Genomic DNA, 19,118 nt, shown 5'->3' on the forward strand with positions numbered 1-19,118 from the left:
AAAAAGAAAGAAAGAAAAATGCAATCACGGCCGGGCATGGTGGCCAATGCCTGTAATCTCAGCACTTTGGGAGGCTGAGGTGGGAGGATCACTTAAGTCCAGGAGTTTGAGACCAGCCTGGGCAACATACTGAGACCCATCTCTATTTCTTAAAAAAAGAATGCAATCTCTAGGTCAGTTGGATCTGGACCCCAAGCCAGTGGCTCACCGTGTGATCTTGGGCTTGTTCTTGGAGGCCGTTGCCTCCTCTGTAAAATGAAAGTGATGATAGTACCCAGCCCCTAGAGTGGCAGTGAGGGTTCCATGAGTGCCTGTGAAGACTCCCCAGTGCCCAGCTCAGAGTGAGCCCTCATACGTGCTGGTCATTGTCGTAAGGGTCATGATTTCAGATGAGAAACAGGGAAGGTTGAGCTAAAGTGTTGAACATGAGTATTGGGTGCCTACCACAGACAAAGCCCTGTGCATGGTAGCCTCAAGGTATCTTCATGATAATCCCACAAGGAAGATAACTGCCTTTTTCCATTTATATGGCAGCAGATGGGTTAAGTAACCTGACCAAGATGAGAATGCATATAATGTGGTTATATTTCTCATAAAGCTTGACTTTCAGATATTGGCTTCAGAGACAAAAAAGGAAGGTGAACATGTTTGAACACAAGGAGTTTCCCTTCCTTCAAGCCACGCCAGCCTATAAGCCTTCATACAGCAGTGAAGGCGGTTCCTCCCTTCCTTGGCAGAGACTGATAAACTCGGTACTTGCCGGAGTGGCTCATTGTTAAGACAAAGGGTGTGCACTTCCTGGTCAGGAAACCTGAGCGGTGAGACTCCCAGCTGCCTACATCGAGGCCCCGGGACATGCAGAACCTTCCTCTAGAACCCGACCCACCACCATGAGGTCCCGCCTGTGGAGGTGCAGGCACCTGAGCCACGGCGTCCAGTGGTCCTTGCTCCTGGCTGTCCTGGTCTTCTTTCTCTTCGCCTTGCCCTCCTTTATTAAGGAGCCTCAAACAAAGCCTTCCAGGTAAGATTCTCATCCTTTCCACTCCTCTTATTTCATTCATTTGAGGAAACAGAAAAATGATAGCCCAGGGAGGACTGGGGAAGTCTGAGCCACCTGTGTGTCCACATGGGAGTGTCAGGGGTCAGGAATGTTCTCAAGAACCACTGGGAAGAAAGACTAATGGGAAGACTTGCAGGGAACAGAAAGGGTGGCGGTGGGGAACCAAGACACCATGGGATGGACATGTCCAGATACCGTGGGACATGTACAGGAGTTTGAGAACTGATGGGTTAGGTCTGCAGAGTGCAGACAGAAGACGTGACTGCTTTCCCCTCTGGGACTGTGAGTAATGGCAGCAGCGTTGGGTTAGTTCTTACATACCATTCTCTACGTCCTGAAGCGAAAGAGCCATCCTGTGTGTTCCACTCGTTTCAGACGCGGACTCACCCTAAGTTTGTTGGTAAAATGGAGAGCCTCCCTCTTAGGGAGGCAGTTTCAATTGTGGACGCCAAGTTAACCCTTCAAAAATACCTTCTAGACCATTTTTCTTAGACAATACACACATCTCCAGCAGTGAGAGGCCCTTTTTTTTTTTTTTTTTTGAGATGGAGTCTCACTCTGTTGCCGGAGTGCTGGAGTGCAGTGGCGTGATCTCGGCTCACTGCAACCTCCACCTCCCAGGTTCAAGCCTCAGCTTCCTGAGTAGGTAGGACTACAGCTGCATACCACCAGGCCTGGCTAAGTTTTTGTATTTTTAGTAGAGATAGGTTTTCACCATGTTGGCCAGGCTGGTCTTGAACTCCCGACCTCAAGTGATCTACCCACCTCGGCCTCCCAAAGCTCTGGGATGACAGGCGTGAGCCACTGCGCCCAGCAATAATTTCATTTCACTGTTCTTAAACGTTGAAAGTAATGCAGGATCTCATGGAGTTAAAAAAAATACAGAAAGGTGAAGCAGGAAGTGAGGGTCTCCCTATTATACCTCCACCTCTATCCACTCTTCAAGGTGACCACTCTTGACACTTGAGGGTACACAGAATTCTATTATTATGTAGCTAACACTGCTATAGTATTTACTACGAGCTAACCCCTATTCTAAATGCTTAATGTACGTTAACTCACTAATTCTCATTATTAGGAGGACACTGAGACACACAGAACTGAAGTGATTCTCCCAAAATCACCCTGCTAGTATATGGCAGGGCCAAGATTCAAACCCAGGCATTTTGGTGCCATACCCTGTGCTCATTACCTTTATGCTATACAAGCCCGATAGATGATAGATAGATAGATAGATAGATAGATAGATAGATAGATAGATAGATAGATAGATAGATAGATAGATAGATAGATAGATAGATAGATAGATAGATAGATAGATAGATAGGCAGATAGAGAGAGAGACAGAGAGATAGACAGGCAGCTAGATGGACAGATAGATGGATAGATAGATGGAGATATAGATATCTATATATAGTATGGAGATAGATATACAATATATACGCTATATATTGATATACTATATGTCAATATGTAGCATGAGAGATATATGTATATATAGATGTATATATAGAGAGATATAGATATATACACACATACATCATAGATTTACATATATATGCACGAGAGCTATATATATCTCATATGTATGTATATATACGTATATATGTATATACATATATATGTATCTCATGCTACATATCGTTCTACAGGTTGACCTTGTAAGTCACACTATATCATGGACATCTTTCCATGTCGGGACATATAGGTCTACTCCCTTCTTTCAGCAGTTGCTTAGCATTCCACAGGGTAGGTACTGTTTACTTAACCAACCCCTATCAAGTTTCTCACATACCTTTGAGCACTTGCCTAAGTGATTTCCGGGTAGATTTCTTGAAGTGGAATTGCCAAGACAATGGATATGTTTACATGAAATGTCAATGGACACCATTGAATTGTTCTCTCAGAATGCTACACTGACAGGTGTGAGTTCACTTTACCTCCCAGGACCACACTGGCTTTCATTAAGGTTTTGAAGTCTTAATCATCTGATAGGTGAAAGTGTTTCTCTTTTTAATTTGCATTTCTCAGATCACTGATGTATTTGAGAATCTTAACTTTATTAGTCATTTGTACTTTTCTGTGAATGACCTGTTCATATCTTTTCTTCCTTTTTATTAAGTTATTTATCTTTTTCATATTTGTAGGAGCTTTTTGTGTATTAGGGATATTAAACTTTTTATCATATATGTTACAATACTTCTAAATGCAGCGGGATAATTTAGGGATCAGAGAGACCGAGGGGTTGAGGAGGATTTATTATCATTATTAAGGTGCACCGGCCCAGTCAGATTAACATCCAAAAAAACTGAGCCCGAACAAAGCGTCAGGTTACCTTTTAAGCATTTCATGGGGCAGGGGGAGATCTGTGCAGGGGGAAGCATATTACAGAAGCAAGAAACAAAGACAGTTACTCAGTTGAGACATGCATTACATCATTTCTTACTTTTCAAGGAAAAATGTGTTTTACGACTTGAGTTTATCTGCCTAGTGACCTTGCAGCTGCACAGCTGAAGAAACAAGGTCTTCACAACACCTGGGAAAGGGACAGATAAGGCTCACTGGCCACAGACAGAAAAACAGGCAGTTAATTTTTAAAGGATTCCACCTCTTTTTCTTTCTTAGGGGGAATTGGGTTTTTTTACATACATCTGAGTTTTTGCTTACACGTTCTTTAATTGCTTTTAATTCCTGTTTCAAAATATCTTCTTCAGCCTGATATTTGTTTGGTTTTATTTCATTGTTTGTGATACCTTATGTCATACAGAAGTAATTGTTACATCAATAAAATTTGTCCATCTTTTCCTTTGTGGTCACTGGACTTTGTGCAATTTTTAGGAAGGTCATTCCCACCCCTAACATTATATACATTTTCTTTTACACTTTCTACTAATATTTCTGTACTGTTGTTCTTTAAGCTTAATAAGAACCCATCAGAATTTTACTTTTGTGTATGATGTGAATATAGGTTTGTATTTGTTGGAACACTTGATTGCAACTGACAAAAACCCAAGATAAGCTAGCTTAGATAAGAAGACAGGGGAGGAGAGGAGCTCAGAGGGTTAGAGTCCTCCTGGGGCGATGTTTTGGGGTGGGAATGGGCTGCCCGAGAGTCACTCATAGTGACTGGGCCTGGCCTTCCCAGCAGATGCCACATGCCCTGGAGTTAAGGGGCAAATGTTAAGTAGAGCAGTGTCTGGTTCTGGTCTAGAGATTTCTGAAGGCAGGAAGTTGTTGGAACTGTCCACGATGTAATGTACCTGGGAAGAGACAGAACCACCCTGCCCCTCCCTCTCAGGTCTTCACAGCCCAGAAGGCAGTGGAAGGGAAGTTCAGCGCTTCCTGGTGGGGGGGCAGAGACCAGAATCCTCAACTGCCCAGTTACCTGCCGGAGCAATAATGGGTCACTCACTCCAGAACAGTGTTTGGGGACACCAAATGCCGCAGGGGGCAGTGGGAGACGTGATCCTAGAAAGGACCCTCCTGCGGAGATTCTCGGTGTAAAGGAGAAACCCTCCCCAGAGAAACCACATTTACTAATGTGCAGAGATCACCAAGTCAACAGGGGCCCCCAACATCAGACAGAAGCCGAATGAACCGCAGGGCAGGCAGGGACGCCCCAGCCCCATCCTCCAAGACAGGCGCTCACTTAAGTAACCATACCGGAGGAGTTACAACTTGAAAAAAGCTCCCCAGCTTCCCCAATCTCCCCCTCATCTCATCCCCCACGTCTCCCACCCCCACTCCCCACCTCCAGCAGCCAAGGTCTGAGCTCTGGCCTGGCTGGCTTGGTGGAATAAAAGAGCTTAGAGCCAGGTAGAGCACCTAGTGTGTGTGTGTGTGTTTATCATGTAATTGTATGAATTTGTGAGATTACATGAGTTATGTAATTTCTTTTATTTATTTATTTTTCGAGATGGAGTCTGGCTCTGTCGCCCAGGCTGGAGTGCAGTGGCGCGATCTTGGCTCATTACAACCTCAACTCCCAGGTTCAAGCAATTAGCCTGCCTCAGCCTCCAGAGTAGCTGGGACTACAGACACACGCCACCACGCCCAGCTAATGATTGTATTTTTAGTGGAGACAGGGTTTCGCCATGTTGGCCAGGCTGGTCTTGAACTCCTGGCCTCAAGTGATCCACCTGCCTCAGCCTCCCAAAGTGCTGGGATTACAGGCGTGAGCCACCGCACCCAGCCGGCATTGTCTCATTTGTCTGTGTTTCCTCAGTGCTATGAACAGGGCCTGGATCCAGTGGAGGTGCTTTATAAATGCTTGTTAATGAAAGAATGAATTTGTCACCTTAAAAAACATGCCAAAACGTTTACACTTTATGGCTCTCAAAAACTTTAGCGTAAGCGAGTTAGCTGAGTAAATTCATGCTTTATGCAGAGCACTCTGTCGATAGATTACAGGATGGATGATCGGGGGAACATGGTTTTAGAGGGGATAGTTTAGAGGTCATTGCAATGATTTAGGATAGCATTAATGAGACCGTGAGCAAGGACAGTGTGAATAGGAAGAAAGGACTGAGAAGAAGTCAGATCAGCTGGACTTGGCAACAAATAGGATGGTGGGAGGAGTGTAGTGGAAGAATTTCAAGACAATTCTATGAGGCCAGGCACGGTGGCTCATGCCTGTAATCCCAGCACTTTGGGAGACCGAGGTGGGTGGATCACCTGAGGTCAGGAGTTCGAGACCAGCCTGACCAACATGGTGAAACCCTGTCTCTCCTAAAAAATACAAAAATTAGCCGGGCATGGTCCGGTGCCTGTAATTCCAGCTACTTGGGAGGCTGAGGCAGGGAGAATTGCCTGAATCTGGGAGGCGCAGCTTGCTGTGAGCCGAGAGCACGCCACCACACTCCAGCCTGGGCAGCAAGAGTGAAACTCCATCTCAAAAAAATACTAATAATCAATAAATAAAAATACAAAAGTTAGCCAGGCGTGGTGGCAGTTGCCTGTAATCCCAGCTACTCGGGAGGCTGAGTATTATCACTTTTATCACAGGAGACTTGCTTGAACTCGGGAGGCAGAGGTTGCAGTGAGCTAAGATTGCTCCACTGCACTCCAGCCTGGGTGACACAGCAAGACTCTGTCTCAAAAAAAACAAAAAAGACAATTCTATGATTTCAAACCCATTGGGTCATCTCTCATATCATCTTAAGACACACGCACGTGCATCATTTGTTCACTGATGTGCAGATGTCATCTAAGACTATGTCTCTGCTTGGCTTCCATAGTCTGGTATAAATATGTTTTGGAAGATCTATGCTTGTTTTAGCTTTAGAGATGGTAATTAAGAGTGAGCTGTGTAGCATGGCCCCTGCACAAGGATGACACACAAATTCGTGAAGCATTCTATAAAAAAAAAAAAAAAAGAGTGGGCTGTAAAAACAGACCTATGGGTTGTGTTTGTCATTTTCTTGTTGTCACTTTATTTTCTCCAGCCTGGCCAGAAAGGCAAAATTCCACCTCTACTAAAAATATGAAAATTAGCCGGGCACGGCGGCACGTGCGTGTAATCCCAGCTACTCAGGGGGTTGAGGCACAAGAATTGCTTGAACCTGGGCACTGGCTTCCAGTGAGCCGAGATCATGCCACTGCACTCCAGCCTGGACGACAGAGTGAGCCTCTGTGTCCAAGAAGAAAAGAACAGAACTTTATTTTCTATCACCTCCTGATTTCTGATTCTGAACTCCCATCCACCAAGCTTCAGGAAAACTTAATCTTAGCTCTTCTTGCTCCTCTGCAGGATGGTATCAAGGGCTCCAGGACATCTGATGCAGTGCCAAGGCACGGGAGTGGGACGCTGACTCTTAGCTACAGAGTAGCTGCTGAAACAGCCATTGTTCCTGCCCCTTGGCTCTTTCAGGTCCACCTGGTTTATATGTGAGAGACTTTTCTTTTTTTTTTCTTTTTTTGAAACGGAGTCTCCCTCTGCCGTCCAGGCTGGAGTGCGGTGGCGTGATCTCGGCTTGGTGTGAGACTTTTCTGACACTGTGGTCCTCTCTTCCTAGGCTCGGGAGTCTTTTTTTTTTTTTTCAGGGGTCTTGTTAGACCCTTGGAACACTGCCAGGAAGCAGAGTCCTCCGGCCTTGGAACTCACAGATCCCTCCTTCTCTCATTTCCGCCACCCACCAGAGTACATCTTTCCAGGGGAAGGACAATGGTAGTAAGAAGTGGTGAAGTCTTTCCCCCTCGTAACTTCTCCAAGATTGATCTGTTTTACTACCTCTTGAACATGAAACCAAATCTTAACTGCTGGGGGCATGGGGGTAGGGTGGAGAAGGAAACAAGTAACATTTCAAAATATTATATATATTCAAAACTATGACAGGCGTAGAAAAGGGATCCGGCTGTTCATGCCCTGAGGTACTAACAGTAGACTCTTTGAAGGGACTGAGATAATAGGAGGTTGCCATCCTTTCATGTTGGAAGGCAGTTTCTGCTTTTTCCGCAATAAGCACACGTTGCTTTTATAAAAATAAAAATTCATAAAAGTTCACTTCTGAAGACTCGGGAGAAAAAGACTCAGCTTAGGTAACCCCTACATACCAAAGTATCCCCCCAAGCAGAACTGCCTCCCCAAGCTGTCACACCGCCTCGCATACGTATAACTAATATCATCATACCGATGACACTTTAAGGCAGCTGCTTATACTCATGTCTGTTTCTCTGATAGACTGTGAGCCTCTTAAAACCAGTGACCATTGCTTTTTTTATCTTTATCTCCAGCAGATACCTCTGAATGCCTGTCATGTCATGGCCACTCAATGAATATTGCAGAATAAACATTGCATTGTGTTTTCAAATTCTCGTAGAACTTTCCATAAGATGTCTCATTGAGTTGGTTTGTTGTTGTTGTTGTTGTTGAGACAGAGTCTCTCTTTGCTGCCCAGACTGGAGTGCAGTGGTGCGATCTCTGCTCACTGCAACCTCCACCTCCCAGGCTCCAGCAATTCTCCTGGCTTAGCCTCCTGAGGAGCTGGGATTACAGGCATGCACCACCACACCCGGCTAATATTTGTATTCTCAGTAGAGACAGGGTTTCGCCATGTTGGCCAGGCTGGTCTTGAATTCCTGACCTCAAGTGATGCGCCTGCTTCAGCCTCCCAAAGTGCTGGGATTACAGGCGTGAGCCACCACTCCTGGCCTGTTTGTGTATTTTACGGGGAGAGGACATCTAACTTTCAAACCAGCTGACTGGCATTCTGGCCCACAGTGAATTCAGCTAGGCGAGGGGCATCTCTGAGAATGCTGGGGACCCGTCTGTTCAGGGGGAGCTCTGGAAACTGGATCCAGCCACTGAAGTATGATGAGGAGCAACTGACTCATCTTCCCTCTGTTTTCTCTCGAGTCCCAGAACATAACATCCCCACTAGGATCTCCCCACTAAGATTGAGGTGGCTGAAAACCACCACACAGGCTTTGATTTGAAAAAAGAATACTCAGAATAACAAGAGAATATGGATTTCTGCCATTTTTTTCCAGCATACAAAGAGAATTAAGGCAATCATACAGCTTTTAGTCATGGAAGCAGCGTATAGACACATCCAAAATCAAAGTAAAGTCTTAAAAATCAAGCATTCATTCACTTTTAGAAAACTTTCAGGATCTTCCAAGGAAAATAAACTTTGTTTTTTGTTTTTGTTTTTTTGAGACAGAGTCTTGCTATATCACTTAGGCTGGAGTGCAGTGGTGCAATCTCAGCTCACTGCAACCTCTGCCTCCCGAGTTCAAGTGATTCTCCTGCCTCAGCCTCCCAATAGCTGGGATTACAGGCATGCACCACCATGCCCAGCTAATTTTGTATTTTTAGTAGAGATGGGGTTTCTCCATGCTGGTCAGGCTGGTCTCGAACTCCCGACCTCAGGTGATCCACCCACCTCGGCCTCCCAAAGTGCTGGGATTACAGGCCTGAGCCACCACGCCTGGCCATTATTATTATTTTTTAATTGAGACGGAGTCTTGCTCTGTCACCCAGGCTGGAGTGCAGTAGTGCTATCTCAGCTCACTGCAACCTCTGCTGCCCAGGTTCAAGCAATTCTCGTGCCTCAGCCTCCCGAGTAGCTGGGATTACAGGTGTGTGCCACCATGCCCGACTAATTTTTTTTGTATTTTTAGTAGAGACGGGGTTTTGCCATGTTGGCCCGGCTGGTCTTGAACTCCTGACCTCAGGTGATCTGCCCACCTCGGCCTCCCAAAATCCTGGCTCTACAGGCATAAGCCACCGCATCCAGCCAATAAATTCATTTATTAAAGTGCAACATTTTATATTTTTACTTCCCTAGTAGATCAGAATTATGCAGTTAAGTTGCTTGTTGTTTTGGTATGATCCATGATTAATGTGCCTGTGCCTCTGGGGTGGAAGTCATTAATAGAAGAAAGCTTTCCCACACCCCAGCCCAGCTCACAGGGTCAGGACCACACAGGGCTGAACGCGTTGAATGTGGGGCACTCAGCATATGGATACAATTTGAGCATTTAGTAAATACCATGCATGAGAATAAGGAGATGCCTATCTCAACACCCACAGCCCTAGCAATCATAGGTGTATGTAATTATAGGGAATTCAATGAAACTTAATTACATAATTTTATCACTACCTGGGTTATTGCTGTGACTTCCTGCAAAACCTAAACGAGTCATCAATCAATTGTAGATTTGCGGTTGAATAGGCCTTCCAGGAGTCACTGCGCCATTCCTGCTGCTAGACAGGGTTCCAGAGAGGAGTGCCTTACCTCTTCAGGGTCAGCGTGGCCACTAAGCAGACGGCCAGCTGTCCGTGCTATGTGGCCTGAGATGTGTGATGTCAAAAACCACCCCTGCCTCATCATCTCTCCCCGCCACGGCCAAGTTAAGGTGCCTGCCAGCCAGGCAGCTACATCCGTGAAAATGTTCGAGATACGGAAAATGTCGTTCAGCAGAATTCCTCTCTGCAGAGTGCTGCCGGAGTTTGGAAGGGAAGTTTCCATAGACTTCTTGAGGCTGGGGGTTGGGAAGTGGAGGTCAGGGTGAATCCACCAAGAGGCTTTGCTAGGTAACAAGAGCTGTTTGTTAAACCAGGTGAACAGCTTGGTTTTTGCTGAATGGCCCACGCGAGCTTGGAGCTCACACTGAGTAGTCAGACCAAGGGGAGTGGTGAGCCTCACACCCACCCGCACAGCACTCAGACCTTCTACTAGGCAAATGTGGAATGAGTTGATCAAGAGTGTGTTCTTCACTCACTCAGGTTTTTCACTCTGTGTTGAGTGGCATTCTTTCAGAATGGATACTTTGGGGGTGTCTTCCCAGTTCATGAACCAATAACCCCCTCTTCCTCTTGAAAGTGTCCTCCTCCCATGCACAGAGTGGGCCCCAGAATGTCACGTAGTATGTGACCGAGACCCCTGGAAAGGGATGGAGAGAGGACCCAAGGGGGCCACAGTCTTCTCCTGCTAGAGTGAAAAATTGGGAGCAAAGAGAGTCCACAGTCCCCAGCACAGGTGTTATGAGTGGCAGTCTTCCACCAGCCTGTGGGCTGGAGAGCAGAGGAGGCCTGTCTGCAGAGGCAGAAAGAAAGAGTAGAAGAAAGCTGATTCAGAGGGAGAGGTGAGATGGAGACAAAGCCTTAGAGAGAGATTCCGGGTTCCAAGCCCTCCCAGAGGCTCAACTACTTCCCGCTCTTGGGTTCCTTGAAATGCTTTCTATTCTTATAATAAATTTTTCCTTTTCTTTTGCTTAGTTGAAAATGAAACATACAGAAAGAATTAGGGTTTGAAGCCCATTAGCCTTTTTGGGATGCTCCATATCTCAGTCCAACCCTGCCCTGAGGCCCATCTCTCCTTTCTAGTCAGAAATATCTCTCATCCAAGCTACTTCTTTGAGTCATATAACAAAGGCAGAGGCATTTTCTATGCAAGTCCCGTTAAAAATGTGTGTGTTTAGGCCAGACGCAGTGGCTCAAGCCTGTAATACCAACACTCTGGGAGGCCAAGGCCGGAGGATCACTTGAGGTGAGGAATTTGAGACCAGCCTGGGTAACAGAGTGAGACCCAGTCTCTAAACACACACACACACACACACACACACACACATTAGCTGGGCATGACGCTGCATGCCTGTAGTCCCACCTACTCGAGAGGCTGAGGCCAGAGGATCGCTTGAGCCCAGGAGTTTGAGGCTGTAGTGAGCTATGATTGTGCCACTGCACTCCAACCTGGGCGACAGAGCAAGACCCTGTCTCTTAAAGAAAAAAAAAAAAAAAGGTTGGGCACGGTGGCTCATGCCCGTAAAATCCCAGCACTTTGGGAGGCCAAGGCGGGCAGATCACAAGATCAAGAGATCAAGACCATTCTGGCCAACATGGTGAAACCCCATCTCTACTAAAAATACAAAAAAAAAAAAAAAATAGCCGGGCGTGGTGGCATGCACTGAAATCCCAGCTACTCGGGAGGCTGAGGCAGGGGAATTGCTTGAACCAGGGAGGTTGAGGGTGCAGTGAGCCGAGATCACACCACTGCACTTCAGCTTGGGCGACACAGCCAGACTCCGTCACAAAAAAAAAAAAAAGGTGTTTCAAGCAGGAAGGATCCCTGGGAGGTAAGGAGGAAGAACTGTCAGCTGTCAGCCCTTTCCTAACACCCTTGGGAAATTTAGGCTTCAGTTTCAAGGTCAGAATAGAGAGTGCCCCCACTGGAAACCCTGAATAAATGTGTTGCTTTGAGGCTGAGAAAGGCTGGAAATACCACTCAGGGTCAGCGTAGCTCAGGCTGGGAGGCCCTGATGGAGGAAGGGCTCGCATAGGTAATCAGCCTGCTTCCCATATTGCCTTGGCCAGCCCTGCGTTTCTCCAGGGAGCAAAGACATTTGTTTCCTGCCTTGAATAACAATAATCGTGTATTCCATAGGTCCAAGGTCTGTGTCTTATTCAGATTTGTATTCCCGGCGCCTGCACAGCACACTGCACAGGGGAGGGGGGAGGGACAGCATTAGGAGATATACCTAATGCTAAATGACAACTTAATGGGTGCAGCACACCAACATGACACATGGATACACACGTAACAAACCTGCACATTGTGCACATGTACCCTAAAACTTAAAGTATAATAATAATAATAATAATAATAATAAAAGAATAGCCATGTAGTAAACGTTTGTTGGATGAGAAGCTCTCCGGTATGTCCTGTGTACATATCTCAAATTCTATTCCGCTTTTGTTTCAATCTATTTTCTGGCCAGGCACGGTGGCTCACGCCTGTCATCCCAACACTTTGGGAGGCCGAGGCAGGTGGATCACTGGGCAGGTCAGGAGTTCAAGACCAGCCTGGCCAGCATGGTGAAACCCCCATCTCTACTAAAAATACAAAAATTAGCCAGGCATGGTGGCGGGCACCTGTAATCTCAGCTACTCAGGGGTCTGGGGCAGGAGAATGACTTGAACCCAGGAGATGGAGGTTGCAGTGAGCTGAGATTGTACCACTGCACTCCAGCCCGGTGACAGAGCAAGACTCTGTCTCAAAAAAAAAAAAAAACAACTACTTATGCTTCTGACCTGTTTGCACAATCTTCAGCCTTCATCAAAGGTTATCTCTGTCCCTAGGCATCAACACACAGAGAACATTAAAGAAAGGTCTCCACAGTCCCTGGCAAAGCCTAAGTCCCAGGCACCCGCAAGAGCAAGGAGGACAACCATCTATGCAGAGCCAGCGCCAGAGAACAATGCCCTCGACACACAAACCCAGCCCAAGGCCCACACCGCCACAGACAGAGGAAAGGAGGCCAACCAGGCACCGCCGGAGGAGCAGGACAAGGTGCCCGACACAGCACAGAGGGCAGCATGGAAGAGCCCAGAGAAAGAGAAAACCATGGTGAACACACTGTCACCCAGAGGGCAAGACACAGGGATGGCCTCTGGCAGGACAGAGGCAAAATCATGGAAGAGCCAGGACACAAAGACGACCCAAGGAAATGGGGGCCAGACCAGGAAGCTGACGGCCTCCAGGACGGTGTCGGTGAAGCACCAGGGCAAAGCGGCGACCACAGCCAAGACGCTCATTCCCAAAAGTTGGCACAGAATGCTGGCTCCCACAGGAGCAGTGTCAACAAGGACGAGACAGAAAGGAGTGACCACGGCAGTCATCCCACCCAAGGGGAAGAAAGCTCAGGCCACCCCACCCCCTGCCCCTTTCCAGAGCCCCACGACGCAGAGAAACCAAAGACTGAAGGCCGCCAACTTCAAGTCTGAGCCTCGGTGGGATTTTGAGGAAAAATACAGCTTCGAAACGGGGGGCCTTCAGACGGTGAGTTTTTGCCACCATCCCTTCCCTCTGGCTCCCAGCTCTGAAGCCCCTCCTGAGAGACAGCCCAGCCCACCCTCTCCTCACCTCCTGGGCTCTGCTTCTAGACTTTGTCTTATCCTGCCCCAAGCTCACTATGAGGCAGAGCTCAGCCCTACAAGACTCTGCCCCACCTGTCTTTCCAATGATGGCCACAATGGCGGAGGAGGAGCAGGCAGGCCCCGGACCCCTGGTGTGAACAGCATAAGAGGGGTGAGTGAGATGGGGCCTGCCCTGGAGCTCCTGAGGCCTGGAGGTCATCCATCTGGGGTGACAGAGTGTGATCTACTCTGGGGCTTGGCCCCTCAATCCCCACCCTCTTGCAGAGGCTGCAGGGGAGGGACTCACAGACAAGGACACCCCAACCTCACGCCCAGCTCTGTCCTCCAGTAATGCCTTGTCTTCCCGGCAAAGTCAATTCCACAACCTTCACTCTCTCCCAACCCTAAGGAAACAGCCTGAATGAACCACACCCACCCGCATGGTCCTTCTCACCTGTCCTTGCACAGAGGGGCAGTATCCAAAATGTGCATGTTGCTGCGTATAGTGGCACATGCCTGTAGTCCCAGCTACTCAGGGGGCTGAGGCGGGGGGATCACTTGAGGATAAAGTGAACTATGATGGCACCACTGCACTTCAGCCTGGGCAACAGAGTGAGACCCTGTCGGAGGGAAGGAAGGAAGGAAGGAAGGAAGGAAGGAAGGAAGGAAGGAAGGAAAGGGAAGGGAAGGAAGGGAAGGAAGGGAACAAAGGGAAGGAAGGGAAGGAAGGGAAGGAGGGAAGGAGGGAGGCAGGGAGGGAGGGAGGGAGGGAGGCCCACAAAATGCACACATTTACACACATATGACTACAAGCATGGCCCTGACAGCACACTGGACACATGCCACATTCCCAGGATGTGGCCCCTCTCACACTTACAAAGGTGCATTTGCGTTTTTTGTTTTTTTGTTTTTTTTTTTTTTGAGACAGAGTCTCGCTCTGTCGCCCAGGCTGGAGTGCAGTGGCGCCATCTCGGCTCACTGCAAGCTCCGCCTCCCGGGTTCACACCATTCTCCTGTCTCAGCCTCCTGAGTAGCTGGGACTACAGGCGCCCGCCACCACGCCCAGCTAATTTTTTGTATTTTTAGTAGAGACGGGGTTTCACCGTGTTAGCCAGGATGGTCTCGATCTCCTGACCTTGTGATCCGCCCACCTCGGCCTCCCAAAGTGCTGGGATTACAGGCGTGAGCCACCGCGCCCGGCCTAGATGCATTTGCCTTGACAGCCAAGAACACCCGTTTTCCGGAACCCTCAGGACCACAGTGAGCCCAGACAATGGGGAGGGGAGGGTGAGCAGACCCTGAGAACAGGATGGAAGAGGTAGCAGAGGCCGTGCCTTCCAAACTGCGAGCCCCAGCCCTCGCTGCAGTGGTGCAGCCCCCGGCCGATGGCCTTTCTGGGTCTCTCCCTTCCTGACTTCGTCCTCCTGCATATAGACTTGCCCTGACTCTGTGAAGATCAAAGCCTCCAAGTCGCTGTGGCTCCAGAAACTCTTTCTGGCCAACCTCACTCTCTTCCTGGACTCCAGACACTTCAACCAGAGTGAGTGGGACCGCCTGGAACACTTTGCACCACCCTTTGGCTTCATGGAGCTCAACTACTCCTGTGAGTCCTTACCCCAGGGGAAGGTGTGGGTGCACAGTAGGCCGGGGCAGAGGGCAGCTGGCTTTCTGGTCTGCCTCTTCCCTGGGGTTTGCCAGACCTGGGAGGAATGATGGGTCGGACTCCTGTCCCTCCCAGGGCTCTGAATGGAGCACCCCCGCTCTTGTTCCAGTGGTGCAGAAGGTCGTGACACGCTTCCCTCCAGTGCCCCAGCAGCAGCTGCTCCTGGCCAGCCTCCCCGCTGGAAGCCTCCGGTGCATCACCTGTGCCGTGGTGGGCAATGGGGGCATCCTGAACAACTCCCACATGGGCCAGGAGATAGACAGTCATGACTACGTGTTCCGGTAAGCTGTCCCCACCCAAGTTCCCCTCTCCAGCCCCTCTCCTGCCCCCTCCAGCCCCTCTCCTGCCCCCTCTAGCCCCTCTCCTGCTCCTCTCCAGCCCCTCTCCTGCCCCTCTCCAGCCCCTCTCCAGCCCCTCTCCAGCCCCTCTCCTGCCCTCTCCTGCCCCTCTCCAGCCCCTCTCCTGCCCCCTCCAGCCCCTCTCCAGCCCCTCCCCTGCCCCTCTCCTGCCCCCTCCAGCCCCCCACCCCTCTCTGCCCCCCTCCCCCCCTCTGCCCCCCCACCCCTCTCACCCCTCCCTGCCCCTCTCCCCTCAGGCCCCCTCACCCCTCTCACCCTCCCCCCCCTCTGCCCTCTCCACCCTCACCCCTCTCACCCCTCACCCTCTGTGCCCCCCTCTCCCGCTCTCCCCCCTCACGCCTCTCACCCCCCTCTCCCCCTCCCTGCCCCTCTCTGCCCCTCTTGTCCCCTCACCAGCCCTCTCACCTCACCCTCTCTGCCCTCTCCGACCCTCCCCTCTCCTGCCTCTCACCACTCTCTGCCCCTCCACCCTCTCTCCTGCCCCCTCCAGCCCCTCTCCTGCCCCTCTCCAGCCCCTCTCCAGCCCCTCTTCTGCAGACATGGACTCTTCTGAGAGACCCATAGGGTGTTCCATGCCTGCATCTGGAAGGTGGAATTCCTAGGCTCTCCAGAGATTCAGCACAGAACTGCTGCCTCCCCCATTTCTCCTTCCTTTCCCCATCCACCTACACAAATCTCCGTCCTCTGCTCACCTGTTCCGTCCGATTGTGTCTTTCTGCACAGATTGAGCGGAGCTCTCATTAAAGGCTACGAACAGGATGTGGGGACTCGGACATCCTTCTATGGCTTTACCGCCTTCTCCCTGACCCAGTCACTCCTTATATTGGGCAATCGGGGTTTCAAGAACGTGCCTCTCGGGAAGGTGAGCAAAGAGGAAGGAGCCTGGTCACACCCAGACTCTGGATGAGGGAGCACAACAGGTGAGAAGGGAGAGGAGAGGCTTTCATCCGGATGGAGTCTATGGTTGGTACAGGCTCCCCTCCTATAAGGGCAGGAGTGGGGAGGACAGTCAGACCAGTCCAGAGGAGAGCAAGCGAGCAGTTGGAGTCAGAGCTGGGCCCCCCCAGCTGGTGCTCCTGAAGGCAGTACCTTTGGACCACTCCTTGTCCTTGGTCCTCAGGACGTCCGCTACTTGCACTTCCTGGAAGGCACCCGGGACTATGAGTGGCTGGAAGCACTGCTTATGAATCAGACGGTGACGTCAAAAAACCTTTTCTGGTTCAGGTACCCACTGTCCTCCTGCCAACCCCTTATCCCAGGCTGAGCCATGTCATGAGTGGCTCTAAAGGGTTGGACAGGTGGGGACAGCCTTAGCTATCACCTGGAGATGGGATACCCCAGGCCAGGTAAGGAAGCTGAGTCTGAATGACCCCTTCCTAACCACAGGCACAGACCCCAGGAAGCTTTTCGGGAAGCCCTGCACATGGACAGGTACCTGTTGCTGCACCCAGACTTTCTCCGATACATGAAGAACAGGTTAGAGCAGAAAGCACGTGACACGTAGCCCAGGTCCCTGTTATCCTTGCAGCCTCCTGACATTTGGGGGTCTGGGGCATTTCACAGGTTTCTGAGGTCTAAGAGCCTGGATGGTGCCCACTGGAGGATATACCGCCCCACCACTGGGGCTCTCCTGCTGCTCACTGCCCTTCACCTCTGTGACCAGGTAAGGCTCCACTGCAGCTGCAGAAATACCTGGAGAAACAGCTCTGAGGCTATTCCTGGGCCTGTTCAGCATAGGACAATGCATGGGCTGGGTGCACACCTCTGGTGGGAAGGAGGGTGGGCATGAGTATGGGTGCACGCAGCTATGCATGCGTATCTAGGGACCTGCACCCAGACCGCTAGGGATGGAGCCAGGGAAAAGAACCCCCACCCCTCAACACAGAATTAGCCATGAGAAGAAGCCTGGGCAACAGCAACTAAAGGCCGTGTTTCTCCTCCAACCGTGATGTAGGTGAATGCTTATGGCTTCATCACTGAGGGCCACGAGCGCTTTTCTGATCACTACTATGATACGTCATGGAAGCGGCTGATCTTTTACATAAACCATGACTTCAAGCTGGAGAGAGAAGTCTGGAAGCGGCTACACGATGAAGGGATAATCCAGCTGTACCAGCGTCCCAGTCCCGGAACTGCCAAAGCCAAGAACTGACCCGGGCCTGGGCTGCCGTGGTCTCCTTCCCTGCTCCAAGGCACAGGGTATAGTGGGAATCTTGAGACTCTCTGGCCATTCCCCCAGGGCTCCGACCAAGCTCCAAGCCCTTCAGGAGTTCCGAGGGAACACCTGAACTGCGGACAAGACTCTGTCAGGATGGCAAATGGCTAACTGAGGTTCTGAAGTTCTTCAGTACATTGCTGTAGGGCCTGAGGCCAGGGATTTTTAACTAAATGGGGTGATGAGTAGTCAATACCACAATTCCTGCTGAAAAACACTCTTCCAATCCAAAAGCTTCTTGATACAGAAAAATGAGCCTGGATTTACAGAAACATATAGATCTGGTTTGAATTCCAGATCGAGTTTACAGTTGTGAAATCTTGAAGGTATTACTTCACTTCACTACAGATTGTCTAGAAGACCTTTCTAGGGGTTATCTGATTCTAGAAGGGTCTATACTTGTCCTTGTCTTTAAGCTATTTGACAGCTCTACGTGTTGTAGAAAACTGATAATAATACAAATGATTGTTGTCCATGGGAAGGCAAATACATTTCGTACAGCGAAGATGCAACTAGTTGTTACTCCGTGGATAGGGACCGGTTTTGCACGTGGTCCCTTTCATTCTTCTATTCTCCCCATTAACCTGCTTTCTTTCTCAAACCCCCACGACGAGAACTGAGCTAAGCCAAAGACGTTTCAGTTCACCTTACCCTTAGAGCTCTATCTGCAGGATTTGGACACTGGAGCCTGGGACAACCCTAACAATTCTAAATAGAATAAAGTGGCCGGGCACAGTGGTCTGCAATCCCAGCACTTTGGGAGGCCAAGGCAGGCAGATCACTTGAGGCCAGGAGATCGAGACCAGCCTGGCCAACATGGTGAAACCCCGTCTCTACTAAAAATACAAAAGTAAGCCAGGCGTGGTGGCGGGCGCCTCTAATCCCAGCTACTTGGGAGGCTGAGACAGGAGAATCCCTTGAACCTGGGAGGTGGAGTTGCAGTGAGCCGAGATTACACCACTGCACTCCAGCCTGGGCGACAGAGCAAGACTCTGTCTCAAAAAATAACAAAAATAAAAATAACAAATAAATAAATAAATAGAATAAAGGACGCTTGGTAGGAGAGTGGAAGGGAGAGAGGGGAGCTTCCCTTTAGACTTCATGGTCAGGGAAGGTGGAGACCAACGGGACAGGGATTTGCTTTGCACTAAAAGGGTGCAGTGCCAGCTCTGGGCGGCAGGTGGCGGCAGCTCAGCGCCCTGTTCGTGGTGCCCTGTCCTCCGCGGCACCCCAGGCTCCTCAGTTCTGCAATAAAAAGCAATAAATGCTTTTCCCCCACAAAGTTCTAGTCACAATGACTTTGACAGGGTGGACACCACATCAGGTCAGAGCAGGAGAGAAAATGAGTAGCCACGGGCAGAGAGCCCCCTTACCCCCATATTGGCCTCCTCAAATTTAAACTCAGGCTACCTAAACTTAACGACTCAGCCTCACTGAGTGTTACTCTGAGTCCAAAGTGGAAT

The 19,118-nt window shown here is 49.6% G+C and overlaps 1 protein-coding gene across 1 annotated transcript; it reads left to right on the forward strand.

Annotated features, from left to right (window-relative positions):
* Positions 1–863: 863 nt before the first annotated feature.
* On the forward strand, positions 864–18,589 carry ST6GALNAC1 (ST6 N-acetylgalactosaminide alpha-2,6-sialyltransferase 1). The gene is made up of 9 exons (XM_032177605.2): positions 864–1,021; positions 12,642–13,341; positions 14,853–15,021; positions 15,191–15,362; positions 16,164–16,302; positions 16,561–16,664; positions 16,827–16,916; positions 17,004–17,103; positions 17,395–18,589. Exons 1-9 carry the CDS (start codon positions 891–893, stop codon positions 17,590–17,592), a joined length of 1,803 nt encoding a protein of 600 aa, XP_032033496.1. The 5' UTR covers positions 864–890; the 3' UTR covers positions 17,593–18,589.
* Positions 18,590–19,118: the final 529 nt, after the last annotated feature.

Source organism: Hylobates moloch, unplaced genomic scaffold (assembly GCF_009828535.3).
Source record: "Hylobates moloch isolate HMO894 unplaced genomic scaffold, HMol_V3 SCAFFOLD_15, whole genome shotgun sequence".
Lineage (NCBI taxonomy): Eukaryota > Metazoa > Chordata > Mammalia > Primates > Hylobatidae > Hylobates > Hylobates moloch.

Coding starts and splice junctions, on each gene's coding strand:
- ST6GALNAC1 (XM_032177605.2), top strand. CDS start 891: ATGAGGTCCCGCCTGTGGAGGTGCAGGCACCTGAGCCACGGCGTCCAG. Junction 16,665..16,826: donor AAAAACCTTTTCTGGTTCAG/GTACCCACTGTC, acceptor TCCTAACCACAG/GCACAGACCCCAGGAAGCTT. Junction 16,917..17,003: donor CTCCGATACATGAAGAACAG/GTTAGAGCAGAA, acceptor GGCATTTCACAG/GTTTCTGAGGTCTAAGAGCC.